General features: G+C 44.4%; 1 protein-coding gene across 1 annotated transcript in view; it reads left to right on the forward strand.

Annotated features, from left to right (window-relative positions):
• ccdc141 (coiled-coil domain containing 141) overlaps positions 1-9821 on the forward strand; it is a 123567-nt gene extending 113746 nt beyond the window's left edge. Inside the window, exon 28 of the mRNA XM_039757766.1 lies at positions 9212-9821. Coding sequence (XP_039613700.1) covers positions 9212-9327 — 116 coding nt within the window. The 3' untranslated portion in view covers positions 9328-9821. The remainder of the gene's footprint in view (positions 1-9211) is intronic.
• Positions 9822-26544: the final 16723 nt, after the last annotated feature.

Consider the following 26544-nt stretch of genomic DNA (forward strand, 5'->3'; position numbering starts at 1 on the left):
CTCGCGGTCTGGTGGAGGTACAGGCCCTCCTCTGGTCCTCCTGGGTGTCCACAGGGGTCAATTGTAAGTTTCCCTCCTCCTTTCATTTTCTCTGAAGAGTAGCAACATGGGGGTCACAAAACAACTCTCAAATGACCTGAAGACAAAGATTGTTCACCATCATGGTTTAGGAGAAGGATACAGAAAGCTGTCCCAGAGATTGAAGCTGTCTGTTTTCACAGTTAGGAACATATTGAGGAAATGGAAGACCACCGGCTCAGTTCAAGTTAAGGCTCGAAGTGGCAGACCAAGAAAGATTTCGGACAGACAGAAGCGACAAATGGTGAGAACAGTCAGAGTCAACCCACAGACCAGCACCAAAGACCTACAACATCATCTTGCAGCAGATGGAGTCACTGGGCATCGTTCAACCATTGGGCGCACTTTACACAAGGAGATGCTGTATGCGAGAGTGATGAAGAGGAAGCACAAACAGAGCCGCTTGAGGTCTGCTCAAGCACATTTGGACAAGCCAGCTTCATTTTGGAATAAGGTGCTGTGGACTGATGAAACTAAAATGGAGTTATTTGGGCATAACAAGGGGCGTTATGCATGGAGGAAAAAGAACACAGCATTCCAAGAAAAACACCTGCTACCTACAGTCAAATATGGTGGTGGTCCCATCATGCTGTGCGGCTGTGTGGCCAGTGCAGGGACTGGGAATCTTGTCAAAGTTGAGGGACGCATGGATTCCACTCAGTATCAGCAGATTCTGGAGACCAACGTCCAGGAATCAGTGACAAAGCTGAAGCTGCGCCCGCCGGGGCTGGATCTTTCAACAAGACAACGACCCGAAACACTGCTTAAAATCCACTAAGGCATTCATGCAGAGGAACAAGTAGAACGTTCTGGAATGGCCATCTCAGTCCCCAGACCTGAATAGAATTGAAAATCTGTGCTGTGAGTTAAAGAGAGCTGTCCATGCTCGGAAGCCATCAAACCTGAATGAACTCGAGATGTTTTGTAAAGAGGAATGGTCCAACATACCTTCAACCACAATCCAGACTCTCATTGGAACCTACAGGAAGCGTTTAGAGGCTGGAATTTCTGCAAAAGGCGGATCTACTAAATATTGATTTCATTTCTTTTTTGTGGTGCCCAAATTTCTGCACCTGCCTGATTTTGTTTGAACAATTATTGCACACTTTCTGTAAATCCAATAAACTTCATTTCACTTCTCAAATATCACTGTGTGTGTCTCCTATATGATAGATTTAACTGACATTTTATATCGTAACAACCAACGATTTATACAGGAAAATAAGGACTATTAACAAGGTTGCCCAAACTGTTGCATCCCACTGTAAGAGAACATTAATTAATATAGAATAAAAGTAAGGTCCGATGACCAAGGAGGACAGAAAAAGCAAATGAACTCCAGACGGCTGGAGAAAAAAATAAAATCTGCAGGGGCACCAAGGCCACGAGACCACCCAGCTCCCTCTGGGCATTCTACCTAACATAAATGACCTCAATCAGTCCTCATGGTATTCGGGGTTCTCATGGAAGGACTTGATGGTGACGGTCATGGGGACTTCTGGCCTTTAATCCATCAATGGAGGGACATCACGGTGCTTTGATCAGGTGGTGGTGGTGCAGGTCGCCACCACAGAAAACCGGGAAGAGAAACAGAAGAGAAAGTAGGGGTCAGTACGGATTGTGGAGCCACCATGAGTAGTAATGATAATTAATGAAATATACAATATAAACTAAAATGAAGTTATGAGAAGGCCATGTTAAAGTAATGAGTTTTTAGCAATTTTTTGAAGTGCTCCACCATACCAGCCTGGTGAATTCCTATTGTTGGCTATTCCAGATTTGTGGTGCATAACAGCAGAAGGCCGCCCGCCTGCCCGCCCGACCTCACCACTTCTTTTAAGTTTTGTTCTTGTAATTCTAAGCAGACCCTCATTTGAAGATCTAAGGTTACCATTTGGAATATAAGATGTCAGACACTCCGATATACAGGATGGAGCAGATTATTTAAGGCTTTGTAAACCATCAGCAGTATTTTAAAGTCAATTCTGAATGACACAGGTAACCAGTGCAGTGACATCAAAACTGGAGAAATGTGCTCGGATTTTCTTTTCCTAGTTAGGAAACTTCCTCTACTGGAAGCCAAGGCAGGGGAGCCAATACTGGTGTGATATGAGCTCCTTTTATGTATTTATTTATTTTTGTTTGCCAGTCAACACCATTACATGTGTAATTTAGTGACCAACGGGAGGTGGGACAAAGATGATTGACAGACACAAACATAAAGACAACTGCAGCAATCGAGGCCAATGCATGGAGGAGCTTCTGCAGGGCACAGTTTGACTGGAGCGTAGCAGTTGCCCCAAAGCAGCTCTTACCACCGCATTGATCTGTTGTCACAAACTTGATACAGAGATATAGAAAGGTTTGGGGCAGCCACCCGTGTAGTTTGGTATCCTGGCTGCAAAGCCGAAAAAAGGGTATACAGCACTGATGTGCAGAAAACCGAGTCCAAAACAGAACTGAGGGAATTGGAAAAAGGTGAAGGCTTTTAAAGGGGAAGACAGGAAGTGAGGTCAAAGGGGCCGGGCTCAGGAAGGTCTTCAGCCATAGGTTTGAGTCCAGACGTGACATCACAGGGGCCGGAGCCGGCAAAGACTCCTTCCATAGGCTCGATCCCGGAAGTGACGTCAAGAGGACCAGGTGGAATCTCCCGTCAATGGTCAGCAGGAAAAAGAGTCAGTGCACTCTGCCACATCCCAGTCTGATTTGGAATTGCCCTTACTCAAGAACTTTAGCTGCCTCCCATGTGCACGTGTGTGACACTGTTTAACACTTTTAAGTTCATATTGAAAATCACACCGGGATTTCTCACACGAGAGTGACTATATGGAGTCAATGGCCATAGAATCTTTGCAATGATATTAGCAGATGTAGAAGGAGCCATGTCTTGGATTCATTCAGGTCTATAGCACCACTTTCAGTGTTGTGATGCTCCGGGTGATCTCGCTGAATAATTCAAAATAATTAGCAGAATGAAATGTTGATCAGGAGAACAGACCCGGGAGGTAAAATGAGGCATCGACCCTCACCTGAACCACCCTGTCCCCTCATTTTCAAACACTTTGATTGACTCACATGGCGTGAAGTCCGCACAGATTAACCGCTCGCCGACTCTGATTCTGTTCCCTTAGTTCAACACTGTAATAAAAACCTTCATACAGTACATCGGGAGCAGTCTATTCTCATCATTAATGCCAGGTGTGGTGCAAGTAAGCTGCCCGGGTAGCCCTGTGCCCACCCACTTTTCTCAATGATCCACCTTGTTTTGCAGCTTAGCTTTTATTTTGTTATTATTTTTTTTATCTATATATTATAGATTATAAAAAAAAACACTAAGGCCTGTGTGTGTGTGTGTGTGTGTCCGTACCGGACACTCTGAGCAATCTGATTGGTTGCTTTGGCTTTGGGGTGACTGCTAAGTTTGGCTTTGCCGATACAATCAAAAGTGGATGTGCAAGTGAGAGACACACAAGAAAGAGTTAAAGTGTTGTAGGCACACTGAGAGTCACCATCAAAGATGGGTGGGAAGTATAAAAGTGGACAGGAAGTAGCAGGACGTCTCGAAAGGACAGTCTGAAAAGATAGATAGATATGAAAAGCACTATATGATAGATAGATAGATAGATATGAAAGGCACTATATGATAGATAGACAGATATTAAAGGCACTATATGATAGATAGATAGACAGATAGATATGAAAAGCACTATATAATAAATAGACAGATAGATAGATATGAGAGGCACTACATGATAGATAGATAGATAGATATTTTATTAATCCCAAGGGGTAATTCCCATACGCCAGCAGCAGCATACTGATAATAACAATATTAAATTAAAGAGTAATAAAAATGCAGGTATAACAGACAATAACTTTGTATAATGTTAACGTTTACCGCCCGAGACACATAGTGTGGGGTCTCCTCAGTCTGTCGCTGAAGCTGCTCCTCTGTCTGGAGATGATCCTGTTCAGTGGATGCAGTGGATTCTCAATGATTGACAGGAGTTTGCTCAGCGCCCGTCGCTCTGCCACAGATGTCAAACTGTCCAGCTCCGTGCCTACAATAGAGCCTGCCTGCCTCACCAGTTTGTCCCTCTTCTTTATGCTGCCTCCCCAGCACACCACCGCGTAGAAGAGGGCACTCACCACAACCGTCTGGTAGAACATCTGCAGCATCTTATTGCAGACGTTGAAGGACACCAGCCTTCTAATGAAGTATAGTCGTCTCTGTCCTCTCTTACACAGAACATCCGTATTGGCAAAAAAAAAAAAGAAAGCTTTATGGGAACAGAGGGAGTGCCAGTCAAGAGAGGTTCAAGCACCACCGTTTCCAGCAGGATAACATGCCATGTCACAAAGCTCAGATCGTCTCCAATTGGTTTCTTGACCATGACAAGGACTTCACTGGACTCAAATGGCCTCCACAGTCAGCAGATCTCAATCTAGCAGAGCACCTTTGGGATGTGGTGGAACAGGAGATTCACATCATGGATGTGCAGCTAACAAATCTGCAGCAACTGCGTGATGTTATCATATCATTAAGGATCAAATTCCCCAAGGAATGTTTCCAGCACCTTGTTGAGTCTACGCCATGAAGAATTACGGCAGTTCTGAAGGCTGAAGGGGGTCCCACCAGAGACTGGCGAAGGTGTACCTAATAAAGTGGCCAGTGTGTCTATTTGCTCACTTCCAGCCCCCAGGAATTTGCAGTAATGTTTGAAAACAGCGTCAAGGTTTTCTATCTGTAGTCACTAAACTCGCTAAGCTCTCACTGCTAAATGTTTTCTGGTCCTTGTGACGTGTTGGATTTCAGCCTTTTTAATCCAAGCAGCTCTTCTCTCTCTACCGTTTCCTAATCACAGAGCATCTCCATGACAGTCCCTGTTACTGAGGCCGTCAAATTCTTCACACGTGAAAACGTTCATTTCTTTGGATGAATCTTGCGGCTCAGTGTTTTTCTACGTTAACCCTACTTACTTCAGTTATATTCTGTTCCTTTCAAATGAAGGGAAAAGGGAACTTGGGGGAAAAATGCAGATATGGAGTATTCGCCTGTACGTCACTGCCTGAATATTTCAGTTCATCCTTACACACTCCATGTCCTCCTTCTCCAAGTCACACTAAATGTAATTCTACTTGAGATCAACAAATTCAAGTAAAAATGAAAGGAATTTTTAGAATTACTTGAATACCAAATATGACGAACAGAGAGGACAATATTTATTGGGTTTTAATAGTTTTTTAGACATTTTATAGAAATACGTGTATATACCTTTAAAAATCAACAGTTATCAATGGAGCAGTGTGCCCATGCATAGGCCTTCAGGGTAACATCCCCTACCCTAATCCTGACCCTCTTCTAACCGGTGTCACTCCTGCCACCCCCAATGGGCTCATGGTACAAAAACTGAGTAGCATCCACTTGCAGAGTCACAGCACCATACGTCACCGCAGCTGTAGACCCACAGTTACAGACCCGGAGGTGACGTCACCGTCATTTCAGGACTGACTTCGTGAATTACTTTTGGAAGGTTTCTGCAGGTCTCGGCAAAGTAACGTCGGGTGAAGGACACGTTCAAAAATTAAAAGATAAAACTGAAAAGGAAAAACAGTACCATAAACGAAATAATACGCATCATTGTGAAGTTCAGAGGGTTTCTGCCATCACATTGTGTCATAATACGGATAGTTTCTGTGAAATACGCTATTAACATTTACGTTGTTTATTTTCTTACTGTGTCTCTTCTTCATTATGTAAAGCACTTTGAGCTACATTCTTTTGTATGAAAATGTGCTATAGAAATAAATGTTGTTGTTGTTGTGTTTGGGCCTGTGGGGACCATTTAACATCCATCCAATATCCAACCCGCTATATCCTAACTACAGGGTCACAGGGGTCTGCTGGAGCCAATCCCAGGCAACACAGGGTGAAAGGCAGGAAACAAACCCCAGGCAGGGCGCCAGCCCACCGCAGGGCACACACACACCCCAAGCACACACCAGGGACAATGTAGGATCGCCAATGCACCTAACCTGCATGTCTTTGGACTGTGAGAGGAAACCCACGCAGACACGGGGAGAACATGCAAACTCCAAGCAGGGAAGCAAACCCAGGCCTCCTAACTGCGAGGCGCAGTGCTACCCACTGTGCCACCGTGCCGCCCACCATTTAACATGTCGACAAAATTCAAATCATTAAGATCTGTGTTAATTGAAAATAGTTTTTCGTTTACATTCACGAAACAAAATGTACAATATAATTACAATATTTACACCACGTTAGAGTTTAGTAAAACGTTAATAATAAAAGTGATTAATTTTTTTTTAAATGTGCTATGCACGTGTGCAATACTGTTCTGAACCAATTGAAAATCACCATTGAAGCCAATCTAATATTTTTCAACATGTAATTCTATCCTCATTCGTTTAGCAAGACATCAAACAGAGCTGACATTCTGCCCCTCTATCTGTCCAGGTACTCGGGGTTTGCATTTTTATCACAATTTATGTTATTTGTTCAAGATTTTTTTTATAGTATTACTGTATATGTTGTATTTTATTCTGCATTATTGTCTTTTATTCTATTTGAATGTTTTGTATATCCTGTATTTATCTTTATTTAGTGAAGATATTATTTGTAACCAATGTTACATCGGTCCTGTTGTTGTTTCTGAATTTTGGGCATAAGAAGGGTGCTGGCGGCACAGTGGCGCAGTGGGTAGTGCTGCTGCCTCACAGTTAGGAGACACAGGCCTTTATAATGCTGGGTTCGCTTCCCGGGTCCTCCCTGCGTGGGTTTCCTCTCACAGTGCATGCGATCCTAAATTGTGCTTGGTGTGTGTGTGTGTGCCCTGTGGTGGGCTGGCGCCCTGCCCGGGGTTTGTTTCCTGCCTTGCGCCCTGTGTTGGCTGGGATTGGCTCCAGCGGACCCCTGTGACCCTGTGGTTAGGATATAGCGGGTTGGATAATGGATGGATGGAAGGAAGGGTGATATATAAATAAATTGTGTTCTTATTAGTATTTTTCTTTTTTTTTTTCTTTTGATGGCCCATCGTTTATAACAATAAGTTGTAGCGGGGCCACATAGTTAGTGTTCAAATGTCAGTTCTGTGCGTGTCTCGTTTCATTGTCCCATTGGCTGTTTGTATGTGTATCAGTTAATGCCGTCCCCGTAAAGGAGGACGGATGATGGAAGGAGACCGCAGCCGCAAACCTGGAAAACACCTGTGCTTAATCAATCAATTACTGCCGTCATTGACTATTTAAGAGGAAGGAGAGTTTTGTGTCAATTACTTCAACTTGATTGCTGTTTCATCACATTGCGCTTTGTTCCAGTTTGTTTTTCATTAATCCGGACTGTCTTTCAACCTGCATCTGCTGAGACCCCGGGGTCGATTCATCATCCACCACACGCCGAGGAATCACGGTGAGGTTGCTCCAAACGCCGGGAAAATCAAACATCACAATTGCCGCTAGTTCAGTCATCCGTATTCAGGACATATTTACTTTCGGACTCAAGTTCACAACCATTCTGTTTATTAGTCATTTTGTTGCTTGTGTGGTGTGTGTTATATGTTACAGGGACAAGGGAGGGGTTTTTGTATGTATATTTTTTGGTGCTGTCTTGAGGTTGCTGGGGTGGAGGAATATTTATATGTGCATTTGTTTTGTGGCATGTCTTGTTTCACTGAATACATTTACTCCGTTTAATTTTACATTCTGTTTTTGTGGACTTGCATTTATACCGTCGATTGTGGGGAAAAGTTTACTTGTGTAGAAGTACTGCTTGATAGTTTAGATTTCTCAGCAAATTATCGAGGCCACAGGTCTTGGAGGTGTAGCTGCCGGCTGGGTAAAGGGGTCGGCCGTTACAAAGTGACAAAAACTAGAGCAGATCTATATAAGGCAATTAATATCTAGCATAATTTAGTCTAGAATATCTATTGCCGTTTTCTTCACATACGTGTTTAAAAATATTAGATTGGCTTAAATGTTCATTCTAAATTGGTTTAGAACAATATAGTACACGTGCATAGTACATTTTAAAAAAATGTAACCACTTTTATTATTAATTATTTTACTAAACTCTAACATGGTGTAAACATTGTAATTAGATTATATATTTTGTTTCATGAATGTAAACGAAAAACTAAGAAAAACACAGATCTTAATGATTTTAATTTTGTCGACATGTTAAATGGTTCCCACAGATCCGAACACAACGTAAATGTTAATAGTGTATTTCACAGAAACAATCCGTATTATGACACGACGTGATGGCCGAAACCTTCTGAACTTCACAATGATGTGTATTATTTAGTTTATTGTACTGTTTATCCCTTCTCATTTTTATCGCTTTATTTCTGAACGGGCAGCACGGTGGCGTAGTGTGTAGCGTTGCTGCCTCGCAGTTAGGAGACTCGGGTTCACTTCCCGGGTCTTCCCTGCGTGGAGTTTGCGTGTTCTCTCTGTGTCTGCGTGGGTTTCCTCCCACAGTTCAAAGACATGCAGGTTAGGTGGATTGGCGATTCTAAATTGGCCCTGGTGTGTGCTTGTGTGTGTCCTGTGGTGGGTTGGCACCCTGCCCCAGATTGGTTCCTGCCTTGTGCCCTGTGTTGGCTGGGATTGGCTCCAGCAGACCCCTGTGTTCGGATTCAGCGGGTTAGAAAATGGATGGATGGATGCATATTTCTGAACGGGTCTTTGACCCGTCGTTATTTTCCAGGCTTTGCCGAAACCTTCCAAAAGTAATTTTACGAAGTCAGTTCTGAAATGACGGAGACGTCATTTCTGGGTCTACGGAACTTTTTGCAAAAACTGAGATCGTCTTGCTTAATCTGGCCTATAGACTCCGCGCTCCACCCGGCTCTAGGGCCCAATTGGGCACCTGACCATGAGGGCGACCCCCTAGTGCTTTCAGAGATTTCACTTCCAGGTCACCATGAGTTTCTAACCATTTCATCACCCCCTGCCAGCCCATACTGGCACGTAGCAGTGCCCACTGACCGCCACCCCTCGTTCTCTTTCTAAGGCCTCTAATGGCACTCACACCTGACCCCTACTGCCCAGGTTGCTCTTAAGAGGCATGTTCTACTCATTCGTTTTTTCTAAATCCCTTTTTCCATTACAGGGTCACAGGGAGCAGAAGCGTATCCTGGTAGCCTCGGGCACAAGACAAGAACCAACTCTGGACAGGATGCCAGTCGATCACAGGGCACACCCATGCACATACCCAACCAGGGGTAATTTAGACACCTTTTGGACGTGAGAGGAGAGCACCTGGAGAAAACCTCACATGGACACTGGGAGAACACACAGGAGATGAGCAGGTGGGGAACTGAATCAAGACCCCCGCAGCTGTTAGCCCTGGTGATGCCAGGCCACCTGACTTCATGCTCCACAGAACGTGACTCACAATGCACTCGGTCCGTTGTCAGATGTTTGTTTGAAATTTTGTTTAAAAAAAAAAAAAATCAGAAGGACAGAATTGTGTCACACGTTGATCGTCACAAAGAGACCCAAAGTTTAAGAAGTGCCGGTTTTCTTTTCTTTTCGGAAATTTTGTTTCTTTTTTTATGCCACCTTAACCCAAAAGTCCCCAAACCATCTTTGAGTTCTAGACCTTGTGCCGCACTCACCATCCTAATGTGTTGTTTGGTGTGAATGAAGCTCACCTGAAGATGTTAAATGTCTTCTCACCAGACCTGCTTTACTGGGAAAATAAAACGTGTTGGAACCGATGAGCATCTGTGGCCCTTTATTGTGACTGATCTGTGTGCACGATTTGGACTCTTTGGTGGACATTGGTCCATGGTGACAGGAACATCCAGCACTTTGGGTTACTGCTAAGCCAGGGTCTGCGTTCTGGACCTTCATCCAGGGGCCACATGGAAAACTGACAGCTCATTACTGGTGTAACTGGCGGTCTAACTAATGTTCAGACCTTTTTATCAAGCTAAATGTCACATAGGAACAATTCTGAGAAGAACAGACCACTAGGCCCAACAAGCTTGTCAATTCTATTCAACTATTTTCAATAAAACAGCATCAAGTCAATATCTGAAGGTCCCTTAAATCCTGAGGCCTCATATATAAAACGTGCTTATGCTTGGAAACATGCGACGGTCGGAATTTATAGACTTGGCGTGAAAATTGGCGTAACGTTATGAAAAACTCTGACCATAGCAGTAGTGTGGGGAAGCAGGGGCGGAGTCGTGGGCGGAGTTTGAAATGTAGTCTTGGGCGGGCCAGACGGACCATAAAAATGATGGCATAGTTTAGAGTCTCACCCTGAATGATTAATTACTATTTACATCACATATACAGTAAATATCGTACGAGGGACACTCAAAAGGTTTCCGCACTTTTTTTTTTTAACTCTATTTATTAAGAATTTCAAAAACAAATGACATCACTTTTCTACATAGTCACCTTCCTTTGTGATGCAAAATTAATTATTAATTATTATTATTATTTAATAATTGCCATTATTAGTGTATAAATGGATGTAAATAATTGCATTTAAACGATTTGCCAAAATCTGCTGTATGTAAACGATACTGTTTAAAACGTTATTGTTTTTTCATCAGGAAACCCGGTTTCCATATCTACCTGTATTAGTTTAAATGGCACTTGTGCCACTCGCAATATGGCGGATGTGCTGACGTATCGTGTCGACTGGGCAACACAGTGAATGTGGCGTCTGTCTACATATGTCTATGGTAAAGAGTATACGCTCGTACGGATGTTGACTATACGAGTGAGGCACGCCGAATGAGGCCGAGCATGGGAGACGATTACCCACAATTCCACAGCAAGAGAGAGAGAGAGAGAGAGAAGAACCATCAGCTCAGTTGTGATCACGTGACGCTCGGCAGACAACACGCAGACGTACTACTCGTATTGCAAGACCTCGCTCGTTTATCAAGTTAAAATATATTAAAAATTTTCGCTCATTTTGCAAAACATTCTCAGACCAAGTTACTCACAATCCATGGTTTTACTGTATTTCTAATGGAGTTATTGACATAAAATTTACACCTGATGTTGGGAACAACCCAAGAAATCCCAACATACAAAGAAATCAAAACAAATAAGTCCATAAATTATGTGTAATAAAGTGGAATGACCCAGGGAGTAAGAAAAGCCTTTGTTGGTGCTGGCAGCTTCAAGATGCCTCCTGTGTGGAGAAACGAGTCGCATGCATTGCTCAGGTGGGATTTTGGCCCAAACTGTCTTCAAATCTGGAAGGTTCCGGGGGCCTCTTCTATGAACTCTGATCTTCAGTTGTTTCCATAGATTTTCAAGTCGGGTGATTGACTCGGCCATTCTAGCAGCTTCTTTAGTTTCTTTCTCTGAAACCAATTGAGAGTTTCCTGTGTTGGCTGTGTGTTTGGGATCCTTGTCTTGCTGAAATGTCCAGCATCCTGGTAGATGGCAGCAGATTCTTATTAAGAATATCCCGCTACATTTCTCCATTCATCTGTGACGGACAGCCGGGTCCCATGCCCGGCCGGGATGCCTCCGCTGCATGGGGCTCTTGGGGGCAGTCTCCCTGGCTGTGGATCTCTCCTCAATCTCCCCCGTGGCTCCATGGGACATGGAGTCCACCACAGCAGCCCGGTTGGGAGATGGGGTGGCCGCTAGGGGGTGCTGCAGAGAACCGGCCACCACACTGGACGGTTTATCAGCCCCACAATTAAGACCAGCTGGTCAGGCACCTGGAACACTTCCGGGTGGGGTATAAAAGGGCCTGCCTCCCAGCAATCAAGGCCAGAATCGGGAGGAAGAGGACGAGGTTGCCTGGGAGGAGTGGTGGAGCAGGAAAGTTTGCATTGTGTTTGGGTTTTTGTGCTTGGACTGTGTTGGGCCTGTGGGACACAGGGAAGACGTGTGCCCGCGGCTGAAGAAAATAAAAATAATTGAGTGTGAACACGTGCCTCTGCATGGTCCGTGCCGGGTCAGGCGCTATAAAGCGCCTTTTTCACACATCCTTCCTTCAATTAGGTGAAGTCTGTCACTATTTTGGGGTGTTTTTGGGGTGATGATGTGCAGTGCCATTTCTCCTCCAGTGACTTCCAAAGAGTTCAATTTTGCTCTCCACTGACCAGGCTTGTCCAAACGTTTTCATTGAGCTTCAAGGTACTTTTTCTTCAGCAGTGGAGTCTTACGTGGTGAGCGGTGAGTGGTGAGCGTAGAGGCCATGGCGGTGGAGTGCGTTACTTACTGGACCTGCTAATTGCTGGTCTTTCTGAAGCTCTCGGCTCCTTGGCTCTTCTGATTCTTCTGTTGACTGAAGTCTTGCGAGGAGCGCCTGGTGGTGGCCGGTTTATGGTGAGATGATGTTCTTCCCACTTCTGCTGCTCACTGGCACATTCAGAAGTTTAAAAGTACGTCTGTCACCAATGCCATCAGTAAGGTTGTGAAGGTCTTGAGAGAGCTCTGTGCTTTTTCCCATCATGGGATGCTTCTTGTGTGACACCCTGGTAATGACAGGCCATCAATTAGGACTAAAGCAGCTGATGTTCATTTGCACTGACCGGGGGGCTATCAGGATTGACAGACGTCAGCTGCTTTCTTGGCTTTCCAGGCCTTTTTGCTCCTCCTTTTTCTTCAAGTGTTCAATTCTTACTCCCTGTGTCATTCCACTTTATTACACATCATTTATGGACTTATTTGCTTTGATTTCTTTGTATATGTGGACTACTTGGGTTGTTACCGACATCGGTAAGAATTTCATGTCAATATCCCCATTAGAAATATATTTACTGTGAAACACGTGGACGCCGTCAATATTTATTTTCCCCGTTGTATGTGCCATTCGCATGCACATATTTACAAGGTGATTGTGATTTATAAATGGTAGATTGCACAGCAGTGTGTCTAAATTTTATAAGTTGGATTAATTTTTTTAGGGCACACCTTTTCCTGTCTTATTGGTGTGCACATATTTTCCCATTCGAATCCACGCAGATTTATTAACAAGGCCCCTTTTATCTTGGAGCTGGGAGTACCAAAAATCAACTAGCACAGCTTCCAGCAGCGCCCCCTATTGGACCTCAGAAGGGCTGCTCTACGACACTACAACTCCCAGCATGCCCTGTCGGTGTCTATTGGTGTACACGACTCCAGGGATGCTGCCACCTAGCAGTCTAAGGGAGCATGTAGCTTGAACAATTCAGCTCCCACTATCCTTCCTTCAAGCTGGCCTCCCAGCCGGGTAATGTCTAATCCTGCTGGGTAATCAGCGTACCCACTCTTCAGAGGGCATCCTATGCCTAGATCCTTGTGCAGACAGGGAGCCTCCTTCCTCTTCGTGCCTGTTTTCTATCTGGGTCTCCCAGCCAGGTGTGGGAAGGGAGTCCATCCTGGGCTGGCCATCCATTACACCAAACATCAAGAGGTGTTATATGGTACATCATATGTGGGGGGTTCCTCATACTGGCGAGTCAGGAGGTGCCAGACAAAAGAAAAACATGGAAATAAAAACTCCTTTGCTAGGAATTCTTAAAATCGCAACACACGTGTTTAGGATGTTATGAGCATTATGACTGGAATCTGATATTTGGATTGTATGACACCAGTATTTTGAAGTTTGTTTTATAAATGGGTTTGATTTTGTCTGCTGTTGTTCAGACGGGGTCTCATTCAAGCCCACTGTATCAGGAACTTTGTTCTACTGATTCTCCATAAAGGCTTCACACACTAAAGATTCTTGTCCAGCACTACATTTTTGGGTAGACTATTTAAAAATCAGAATAAATAATATTGTGTGAGTCCCCCCATCAAATGCTTTTACTGCTTACAGACATGCAATGGAAAACATTTGAACGTGTCCAGTGTGCCTTTAGGGTGGTCTATCTGATTTATAAAGGTCCAAGAAAGACTCCAGGTGGGAGGCCGTGAGTGCAGGTTTTCATTCCAGCCACTTTCTCAATTGGGAACCAATTACCGCTGCTAATCGAGTCGATTTCTTTTGTCTTATTTTAAGTGGCTTGCTTTTTAAGATTTTAAATTCTTTTATCTCCTCCTTTGTCAGCTAACTCTGGGGTCTCAGCTTCGGTGGGTCACTATTCCTACTTCAGTCAGTCAGTTATTATCCCAACCCGCTATATCCTAACACAGGGTCACGGGGGTCTGCAAGAGCCAATCCCAGCCAGCACAGGGCACAAGGCAGGAACAAATCCCTGGGCAGGGTGCCAGCCCACTGCAGGGCATTCCTACTTCAGCCAATTTCTTAATTAGAATGACGTACAATATTTAATTCAATGGCTTGCTGAAGGTCTCACTTTGCCACCCAAGAAGGTTATTTTCTTTTATCAGACCACCATGAAAATATTTCGTGGACCAGGACGGGTCCGTGTTTCTCAGGTTTTTCTCTGTTTACTTTGAAATATTCTGTTAATACGGAGATGATGGGTACAGAAGGTGCAAATTAGATGAAGTCAGCTGGTCATCTGCTGCTCACTTTGCATCTCATAATTGCTTGGCTTACCTGGTGTAATAAAGGCGCTATATAAACACCTGACCTGACACAGATGGACACGGGAGGCACGTATAAAATAAATAAACTTTTATTGTTCTTCACCAGTGGGGTGCGTCTTCCCCGTAATCCCCACAGGCACAACACAGTCCCAAGTGTGCAAATAAAGCACACCACACTCCTCTCTTTCGGGACCACCACTCCTCCTCCTCCCGACTCTTTTTTTTTTGTTCTTTATTTGGCCTTATACAATTTCTCGTATTAGGAATTTGTTCATTTTCACATACCCCTTAGGGTCAGAGCACAGGGTCAGCCATTGTACAGCACCCTTGGGGCAATTACAGGTTAAGGGTCTTGCTCAAGGGCCCAGTAGAATCTCTTTTAGGCAGTGACGGGGATTCGAACTGGCAACCTTCGGGATACCAGCGCAGATCCTTAGCCTCAGAGCCACCACTTCGCCCAAAGACTCTGGCCATTGAGTGGTGGTTGCTGGGCCCGTTTATAGTCCACCCACAAGTGCTCCAGGTGGTTGATCACTGAGTTCCGGGTGTGGCGAATACGCTGCCCATACGGCTCAGGAGTCCCAGCTGCAGTACCCCCTGGCGGCGCCTGCGGGACCCAACAGGGCTGCACCCAACTCCAATTCCCATGGAGCCCTGTGTGAAACCGAGGCACGGCTCCAACCCAGGGGGGCGTCCAGGGGGAGGTATTGCACCCTCCAGGGCTGCTCCTCCTGAATATACAGTGAAGGGGCGTCCCCGCCATCTGCCACACTGGTTAAGGAAAAAAGAAACCAAAAGAGCAAGTCAAGTAAAGGCAAATCTGATTATTTGATTACTAATTGAGAAAATGTTTTGGAACGTAAATTTGCAGCCACTGTGACCCTCTGAGTTTGATAACCCCGCACTACCGCAGGAGACGCTTTACCAAAGCCACCATTCTAGCATTTCTAGCAAAGCATTTCGCATTTCTCCTGCGGTGTTGCTATCAGTGTGTGAAGAGTGGGAGAAGACAATCCAACACAATGGGCAGCACATTGAACACATTTTATAAGTGGTCAGAAACTTGTAAATAACTCATGAAAGAATAAAGTTACGTTAAAACCAAGCACACCATTGTTTTTCTTGTGAAATTCCCAATAAGTTTGATGTGTCACATGACCCTCTTCCTATTGAAAAAACAAAAGTTGGATCCAAAATGGCCGACTTCAAAATGGCCACCATGGTCACCACCCATCTTGAAAAGTTTGCCCCCTCACATATACTAATGTGCCCCAAACAGGAAGTTAATATCACCAACCATTCCCATTTTATTAAGGTGTATCCATATGAATGGCCCACCCTGTAGTCCTGCTGTCACCTGCCGGGTCGCTTTTACACTGGGAAGTTCATTTGACCCCCATTCACATATGCAGCTGGGATTTATCCCTTCTGTCCCTTAACACAGACACACCGACTACAATCCCAAAATCTGAATTGAGATCTGCATTTGAGTGTGCATCTCAATTTTGATTTCACTTCAGTTTTGATGAAGCCAACTGTGCCTGGACACTCAGACTGAGTTTCTGAGCCAAATTCAGTTCTTACTTTGTCATTCTCTGTACGGTGTAAGTGACGTTAACACATAAACAGTGATGGGGGGTCAGGATTAGGGTTAGGGTTATCAGTCAGGAAAGCAGGACTTGAAGAAGTACCCGCTGTTACGACCAAGATGGGCCACCAATGATCCTATCTACAGTGGTGGCCAAACGTTTTGAGAACGACACAAGTGTTGGTTTGCTGCTTCAGTGTTTTTAGATCTTTGTGTCGGATGTTTCTCTGGTGTACTGAAATAGAAATACAAGCAGTTCAGAAGTTTCAAAGGCTTTTATTGACAATGACATGAAGTTTATGCAAAGAGTCCATGTTTGCAGCATTGGCCCTTCTTTCTTTTTCAAGACCTCTGCAATTCACCCTGGCAGGCTGTCTGCCAATCAACTTCTGGACCAAATCCTGACTGATGGCAGCAGCCCATTCTTGCATAAGCAATGCTTGGAGTTTGTCAGATTTGGTGGGATTTTGTCTGTCCACCTGCCTCTTGACCACTAATTCTCAGTGGGATTAAAGGTCTGGGGAGTTTCCTGGCCACGGAACCCAAATTTCGATGTTTTGTTCCCCGAGGACACTTAGGGATCACTTTTAACTTATGGCCCCGGTGCTCCATCATGCTGGTCACCAAACTGTTCTGCCAACAGTAGAACTGGATGGAGGATCGCAGGAATCGTGGGAAAGAGGGGTCCATTGTTGGTCACCAAACTGTTTTTGGTTGGTTGGCAGAAGTTGCTCTCGGAGGAGGTTTTTATCCTATTCCTTATTCATGGCCGTGTTCTTAGGCCAAGTTGGGAGTGAGCCCACTGCCTCGGCTGACATGACAGGTCTAAGGATGCTTTACTGTTACAATACAATACAATTTATTTGTTGTGTAGCCCAAAATCACACAAGAAGTGCCACAATGGGCTTTAACAGGCCCTGCGTCTTGACAGCCCCCCAGCCTTGACTCTCTAAGAAGACAAGAAAAGACCCTTATAGGGAAAAAAATGGAAGAAACCTCCGGTAAGGCAGTTCAAAGAGAGACCCCTTTACCAGGTAGGTTGGGTGTGCAGTGGGGGTCAAAAAGAAGGGGGGGGTCAATACAACACAATACAATACACAGAACAGAACAAATCCTCAATATACAACACAGGGCACAAGGCAGGAAACAAAGCCCGGGCAGGGCACCAGCCCACCACAGGGAACACACACACACCAAGGACAATTTAGGATGGCCAATGCACCTAACCTGCATGTCTTTGGACTGTGGGAGGAAACCCACGCAGACACGAGGAGAACATGCAAACTCCACACAGGGAGGACCCGGGAAGTGAACCCAGGTCTCCTAACTGTGAGGCAGCAGCACTACCCACTGCGCCACCGTGCCACCCATCCTCAATACAGTATAAAAATAAAACTTTTAGAAGTACAGAATAGAATTTAACAGTAGATGATATCCCATAATATGATTTGGATTTGTTTAGAGTCCTGGAGACCTCATCCGTCAAGCTGCCTCTCCCATTTGGCCATTCCACAGCTGAAATAGCGCTAATCCAATGAAAGGACCCCTCTTTCTCACGATTCCTGCGATCCTCCATCCTGTTCTACTGTTGGCAGAACAGTTTGGTGACCAACATGATGGAGCATAGCGCCATAAGGCAAAAGTGAGAACTAAGTGGCTCGGGGAACAAAACTTCAAAATTTGGAGTCCATGGCCAGGAAACTCCCCAGACCTTTAATCCCACTGAGAACTTGTGGTCAATCCTCAAAAGGCAAAACCCCACCAATTCTGACAAACTCCAAGCATTGCTTATGCAAGAATAGGCGGCTGCCATCAGTCAGGTTTGGGCCCAGAAGTTGATTGGCAGACAGCCTGCCAGGGTGAATTGCAGAGGTCTCGCAAAAGAAAGAAGAGCCAACACTGCAAATATCAACTCATTGTCAATAAAAGCCTTTGAAACTTCTGAACTGCTTGTGATTCTATTTCAGTGTACCAGAGAAACATCCGACACAAAGATCTAAAAACACTGAAGCAGCAAACCAACACTTGGGTCGTTCTCAAAACTTTTGGCCACAACTGTATTGGGCCAATGAAACGTTTCAACCCTCTCCCACTTGCTTATTACTGTACAGTTAACATTGAAAGCTTTGGCGATATTGGCATTAACTTAATATCACACTAGGGGGCACGATGGCAGTAGTGTAGCAAGGAGATAAGGGTTCAAGTCCTGGGTGTTTCCTGCTGGAGTTTGCATGCTTTGGTTATATCCATGGGGGTTTCCTCCCACAGTCCAGAGACAAGCAGGTTAGGTGGACTGGTGATGCTAAGTTGGTCTCTGACGTGTTCGTGTGTTCACCCTGTGATGGGCTGGCATCATCCCGTTGTTGTCCCTACATAGATAGATAGATAGATAGATGTGAAAGGCACTATATAATAGATAGATAGATAGATGTGAAATGCACTATATAATAGATAGATAGATGTGAAAGGCACTATATAATAGATAGATAGATAGATGTGAAAGGCACTATATAATAGATAGATAGATTAATAGATAGATGTGAAAGGCACTATATAATAGATAGATGGATGGATGTGAAAGGCACTATATAATAGATAGATCGATTGATAGATAGATATGAAAGGCACTATATAATAGATAGATAGATACTTTATTGATCCCAAGGGGAAATTCACAAAATTAGGGTTAGGGTTAATTGCTGGGATAGTCTCCAGCTTCTCTGCTGCCCTGCTCTGGATAAATGGGTTTACAAAATGGATGGCTGATGCCAGTTTTGTCTTATGTGTGCCTATTGGTCATTCCATTGTAAACTTCTTTGTCAGCTTTCCTCATGTTAATATGGGGTGGTTATTTTTGACTAGACTCTGTGATTGTCACACTCGTTCCCATTTAATTCTTTCTTCCTCAGATCTTACGCAATTCTTCCACTTCAGCTTTGGGCGTCCCCTTCTTCTCCTTCCCTCAACGTCCAATGCCAACCCCCTCTTGCCTGCCAGTTGTCATCTCTTTTCATATCAGGCCATGGCGTGTCGCCTATGCACACATTGGAATCTAAAGTTTAGATCTAACAAAGGAATTCAGAGCTACTGTATATTTGTAGTCCTGCAATATTAACCCTTCGTTACCCGAGTGGGGTGTTGCACACCCCAGTTGCCAAAGTTATGTGCATTTCTCATAGATGGCGCGACGTGGAGCTTTGATGCCTTGAGTAGGTGCAAGTTGACTAACGTATTACGCATGCAAGAGCGCGCATCAGTCGGAGGTGGACCCTTGAGCTGATAACGTCGTGTTAGGTCGTTCTGGGTGTTTAGCACCCCACCAGAGTGATCCCGCAGAGTATCGTTGGTATTTCCGAAATAGCAGAAGATGGCCTGTTACTATATTCTTTTCACCGGAATAAATGCTCATGTGGTGTACCACGAAAACTCAGGTCATGCATTGCGGCACAGACTTCTCCTGCAAAATCTCGCCTTGGACCTTGTTCAAGAACAACTTTGCCGAAGACAGGCCAGAAGTTCTCATCTCAGCAAAGAGATTCAACTGAAGCTCAAAAGAACAACCGGAGAAAGTTCTGCTGCGAACCCACCACCAGCAAAGAAACCAAAACGGGCAAGGTGGGAGGAAAGACATTAAAACAAGATTTCAGTGCCAACATGCAGGGAATAGTGGAACTTTCCATGAAGTTGTGAACTGTGACCACTTTTGAAACGGACAGAACGAATGCGTACGGTATAGAGACAGGAATCTTTTTTTTTATTCCCACCTGTAATTATTGAAAAGGAAATTTTAGACCGTGATTTTGTAAACATGAAAAGCCGGAGAATGCTACGTGTCCTAGTAAAGATGAATTAAATTGCATTTCAAATTTTTCTCCATAAATAACAGTGGGGCGCAATACACCCCAGCCGAGCACTTATGAGAGTTCACGAAACCCGAGTAGTCTAACCCACTTTGGGAGTCTCCCGAGAGTCCAAGTGTTTCTGGAATTCCTTTCATTCACGTTTCACTTTGAGTGTTCACTTCAGGAATCTCATGGGTTTTACTCTTAGCTCTCCAGGGCTGCCCTTTTTTTTGTTTGGTATGTGCTAACCAATTACTTCTTTAATAATATTACAGAGGGCACCCGGGAGACCAGCATGGCAACCACTTATGGGGCACAGACTGAAGATCCCAAACGAGTGACAGGATGTTCATCATTCAATGTGACAGCCAAGGCATCAAGTCCAGAAAAAGGTCAAGTGTGCGACACACTGAGATGGTAAGTGAAATGTACATGTGTGCCTTTACATTTGAACCTCAAAGTGGAGTAAAGTCCTCGAGGGGCTTATCTGTCCTTGGGGTCAGCTCTGGATTGGGAGCACCTTCAACATCTTAGGCTCCTTTCTCCAAGGCTGTTGTCGTTCCAAACATCAGTCCTCCATGGAATTGGGAGTCCTTGCGTAGAGTCAGGACCCTTGCGAGCTGGCATGTTTGCTGGTTAGGCTCAGCGATGGTGATCAGGATGGATATCTTTAGGTAGGGGTCCTCAATCACGGTCCTGGGGGGGCTGCAGTGGCTGCAGGTTTTCCTTCCATCTAGTTTCCTGATGATAATGAAACTCGATATTTGGCTTGTCAGTGCTTTCACTCATCCAAGAGCCAAGTTTGAGGTCCACAGTAGAGCAGTGGTCTCAAACGCCGGTCCTGGTGGGCCGCAAGTTTTCAATTCTAACCCTTTTCTCAGTTAGTGACCTGTTTTTGCTGCTAATTCACTTCTTTTGAACTCATTTTAATTGACTTGTTCTTGAAGATTCAGACCCCTGAATTGTTTCCATCCATCCATTTTCCAACCCGCTGAATCTGAACACAGGGTCACGGGGGTCTGCTGGAGCCAATCCCAGCCAACACAGGGCACAAGGCAGGAACCAATCCCGGGCAGGGTGCCAACCCACCACAGGACACACACAAACACACCAAGCACACACCAGGGCCAATTTAGAATCGCCAATCCACGCAGACACGGGGAGAACATGCAAACTCCACGCAGGGAGGACCCAGGGAGCGAACCCTGCTCTTCTTACTGCGAGGCAGCAGCGCGACCCACTGCGCCACCGTGCCACCCTGAATTGTTTCTTTTTCCTTAATTAGCTGCCAAACAATCATGAGATACAAAATGACCAACAAACTGTGTCCGTCACGCAGTATCTGAAAATAAAGAAAGATGAGGGTCTCGGGAATGCTGATCCGCTCAGGTCCACAAAACATTTGAGCAGAAAAGAGAAAATCAATAATTCTGGAAATGTCTGCTATTACAGAATGAGAGCAGCAACAAGCCACAGAATTAAAGAACGAGTTTAATCAACCACAAGACTCGGCGCCTCATTGAGCAACTGGTTGGAGTTGAAGGCCCTGACTTAGTTGGTCTTCTGTTGCCTCACTCACGTCACATTTCATTTCTGTTTGGGTGCCATTTATGGAAAGAAATGAAGCAACTGAGAGGAACGATGAAGAAATTCAGGGGAACAAATCTTAGAACACAAGTCATTAAAATGAAAGGTGTAGCTGCGTTTTTCCAAAATTACCGAAGTTCAGCAGGTCTAACTTTAAAAAATGGGGTTCAGCAAAAGTCTGACGTGCCAAAATGATTCCACAGACAAAATATCTTTGTTTTTAAAAGTGTTAGTTACAATTCAAAGTAAAACAGTCCACACAAAAAAGAAAATTAAAATAGCAAAAGTTCTGTTCAAAGCTTAAATCTTGTTCCATTTCAAATCGTTTTAAATCACTTCAGAACGTTTCTGAGCCATTTCTAAATGACGGCCACAAAACTGTAAGCCTATCCTATCTCTGAGTTGAAAATGGGTCTGGGATGTGTGCTAAACGACAACTGGAACAATTAGCACGCTGTCTCTCAGTTAGAGCAAGAAAGTCCTGTCTCTTACTAACTTAAAGGGGGAAAAGACTACACGGTCACATGAACACGTTTGGGACCCCCTCTCAGCCTGCGTAATAAGTGACTCTCCTTTCAATACAAAGGTAACAGTGGTGTGTCTTTCATGTCCTAGGAACATCTGAGTACTGCGGTGTTTAGTGAACAAAGATTTTTAGTGACGCAGTATTTAGTTGTGTGAAATGAAATCAAATGTGAAAAACTGGCTGTGCACAAATGTGGTCCCCTTGTCATTGTGCTGATTTGAATGGCTGTCACTGCTCAGTGCTGATTACTTGGTATGATGAGCTCGTGAAGCCTTGAACTTCATAGACAGGAGTGTCCAGTCATGAGTGGTCAAAGGTATTTAAGGTGGTCAATCGCAAGTTGTGCTTCCTTCCCTTTGACTCTCCTCTGAAGAGTGACAGACAGCATGGGATCCTCAAAGCAACTCTGAAAGATCTGAAAACAAAGATTGTTGAGTCTCCTGATTTAGGGGAAGGCTACAAAAAGCCATCTCAGAGGTTTAAACGGTCAGTTTCAACTGTAAGGAATGGAATCAAAAAATGGAAAGCCACAGGCACAGTTGTTGTTAAACCAACACAGCAGGTCTGGCAGGGCAAGACAAATACAGGAGTGATATATGAAGAGTCAGGATTGTGAGAATGGTGACAGACAACCACAGATCACCTCAAAGACCTCAAGAACATCTCGCTGCAGATGGTGTATCTGGACATCGTTCTACAATTCAGCACATCAGTATGGCAGGGTGATGAGAGAGAAGCCACAGACAGAGTCACTTGTTGTATCAAATGCTCATTTAGACAAACCAGATTCATTTTGGAACAAAGGACTTTGGACTGATGAGACACAAACGGAGTTATTTGGTCAGAACAAAAAGCGCTTTGCATGGCGGAAGAAGAACACCACATTCCAAGAGAAACACCTGCTACTTCCTGTCAAATTTGGTGGAGGTCCCATCATGCTGTGGGGTGGACTGTGTGGCCAGTTCAGAGACTGGGGCCCTTGTTAAAGTCGAGGGTCACATGAATTCAACCCAATAGCAACAAATTCTTCAGGATAATGTTCAAGCATCAGTCACAAAGTTGAAGTTACTAACGCAGGGGTTGGATATTCCAACAAGACAAGGACCCAAAACACAGTTGGAAATCTACAAAGGCATTCATGCAGAGGGAGAAGTACAATGTTCTGGAATGGCCGTCACAGTCCCCTGACTTGAATATCATCGACAATCTATGGGATGATTTGAAGCAGGCTGTCCATCAAATTGAACTGAACTGCAGAGATTTTGTATGAAGAATGGGGTCAGAAATACCAACATCAGAATCCAGACACTCATCACAGGCTATAGGAGGTGTCTAGACATCTTTTCTACCTGTATTGTTATCACTCTTTAATTTAATATTGTGTTTTATCAGTATGCTGCTCCTGGAGTATGGGAATTTTCCCTTGGGATGAATTAAGTATCTATCTATCTATCTATCTATCTATCTATCTATCTATCTATCTATCTATCTATCTATCTATCTATTATATAGTGCCTTTCATCTATCTATCTATCTATCTATCTATCTATCTATCTATCTATCTATCTATCTATCTATCTAGAGACTGTTAGATTTACAAAAGGAGGCTCAGCTAACTATTGATGTCATATCTCTGTTGGGTGCCCACATTTATGCCCCTGTCTAATTTTGTTATGATGCCTATTGCATATTTTAATTCAATAAACTTAACGTCACTGCTGAAATCCTACTGTGTCCATAAGGCATGTCAGATATTAAAAGGAAGTTGCTACTTTGAAAGCTCAGCCAATGAGAAACAAAAATCCAAAGAATTACGAGGGCTTCCCAAACCTTTTCATATGACTGTGCCATGGTCTATGATTATGAAAGAAAATGATATTCTATTCAAATTAAGCAAACATTAATATGAATTTAATTCAAAGCTTGAACTTTCTGAACTTTGAACTTGGCTCTTTCAAAAGGAAAAGGAGTAAATTAGCAGCAAAAACAGGTCACTAAGTAAGTAAAGGGTGCGGCCCTCCAAGCCCGGAGTTTGAGCCCACTGCTGTTGAGTTTCCTTCTCTGACTGAGAACATTAGCCAGGTGTTTTGTGGACCAGGACACATTTAAACTTAACGCTCCTTCCGGTTCCCCTCTTATTTATTTCTAAACATTTTCTGAACACACAGATACTTCATGGTGCACATGCACAGTTGTGTTTAAAAGGAAGCACGTTAGCTGGAGAGCTGCTGGTTTATTGGTTATCAGCATTTCATTACTAACTAATGTCTGGTAAAGAAAACAGGCAGCAATTCAAACTGAAATGCAGCTGTTAAACACTAAAATAAGCAATTAAGGGTGCTGAATTGTAACAGGCAAGATGAGTAAAATTAAGCAAAAAAAAAAAAAAGCATTGCTTTAGTAGTAAATAAATGGGTTCTAGAGGGTGGCACGGTGGCGCAGTGGGTAGCGCTGCTGCCTCGCAGTTAGGAGACCCTTAAGGGTTCGCTTCCCGGGTCCTCCCTTCGTGGACTTTGCATGTTCTCCCCGTGTCTGCGTCGGTTTCCTCCCACAGTCCAAAGACATGCAGGTTAGGTGCACTGGCGATCCTAAATTGTCCCTGTGGTGGGCTGGCACCCTGCCCAGGGCTTGTTTCCTGCCTTGTGCCCTGTGCTGGCTGGGATTGGCTCCAGCAGACCCCCGTGACCCCGTAGTTAGGATATACTGTAGCAGGTTGGATAATGGATGGATGGATAAATGGGTTCTAATTAACTCTAATTTCGGGGCTGATGTCAAGATTTGTCAAAAGGAGGAGTTGATTTTGGTAATCCACCGTAAACTGTGACAAAACCAACTGTTATGTTTTAGTTGGACTCTCGTTGCTAGAAGGAAAGTTGGCTTCCATTGGTTTTGACTGAGATTTCCTGCACTCCCGTGAGTAGCAAAGTGCAAACAACGCCAAAAACGGCACCGACATCTGGTGAGTGAGAAGTGGATACGACTTTTTGCCTGTTTTCTCTGAATTGGACTGTGACTTGTTGATACAAGTAATCGAAAATGAATGTGAGGTTCCAGCTTCAGCTGACTGGTCCCCAGCTAATCGTGGTGCTGAACAGGGTCATGTAGCTGACATGCCTGTGGCAATGTTTGCTTGGGAGGACTGCCACTTAAGAGGTAGATCTCAGATTGCAATGCATTATGACGGTGACTGCTGCTGCCCCAGCCAAGCGAAGACAGCCTGGCATCATGCCTGCCGCATGTTCTTGGCAAACTGCATGCAGCAACAGACGTTTTATGTTGATTTCTGTGTGATGCCATTGCTTTTCAGAAAGCTATGCTTATTGGAAAAATACTCAGCCCTGAAAGAGTTAAGAAAGTGGACAAAGTGAAAACCTGCAGCCGCTGCGGACCTCCAGGACTGTGATTGAGGACCCCTGATTTACAATGTAACTAAAATTGGTCTTCGATGAATGAAAACTTTAACAAGGCATACACTGTAGTTGAAGACCAAGTTTCATCATCTGCAAGGACTTCGTTCCAATTAGCAAACTGGCTGGAGTGAAAACCTGTAGCTTCTGCAGCCCCCCAGGACTGTGATTGAGGACCCCTGCTTTAAGGTCATGGAGTCAAGGAATGATGTCCTAGAGGATCTGTGTTACGGATATGGCAATACTGTGCCTTAGGCTCAGGTGGTCAAGACCCTTAGTTGTATCTCATCAATCAGCAATGGATACTTGGAGACTTTGAAGGGCCGCGGCCCGTTCTTATAAAGCACCTCAGAATTACTGCTAGGAATTGCACTAAATGTTACACTAAGATAAGAATGTGTCCTACTGCAGAGTAAGACATCTATCTAGACTATCTATGAAGCGCCTGCTGGGAATGAGAGTTGACATCTGAGAATGAATCTCTGCAAGTGACATGGCCTGCTGTTTTATTTCTAGTCAGAGGTGTAAGAGTGAAGAGTAGTGGAGAGAGGCCTGATCCTTGTGGTGCTCCAGTGTAGCTCACACAGTCCTTGGGTCTCACAAATTGTGGTTTGCCTAACAGATAGTCCATCATCCAGGACACCACAGGCTCTGCCACCTGCATGTTTCTGAGTTTACTCCTTAACTGTGATGGCAGTGGAGAAATCAAAAAACATCTTCCTCACAATGCTGCCAGCTTCATCCAGGTGAAGATAAGCTTTGTGGAGGAGACAGATAATTGCATTCTTCACTCCAGTCTTTGTTCAATAGTAAAAAGCCTTCAGCCAACATACATCGGACTTCCAATACGACTCGGAGTCCTGCCACGTGCAAAAGTTAGCTGACGACACTGCTATGGTGGGCTGCATCAGGAGTGGGCAGGAGGAGGAGTATAGGAACCTAATCAAGGACTTTGTTAAATGGTGCGACTCAAACCACCTACAACTGAACACCAGCAAGACCAAGGAGCTGGTGGTGGATTTTAGGAGG

Source organism: Polypterus senegalus, chromosome 6 (genome assembly GCF_016835505.1).
Source record: "Polypterus senegalus isolate Bchr_013 chromosome 6, ASM1683550v1, whole genome shotgun sequence".
Classification (NCBI taxonomy): domain Eukaryota; kingdom Metazoa; phylum Chordata; class Cladistia; order Polypteriformes; family Polypteridae; genus Polypterus; species Polypterus senegalus.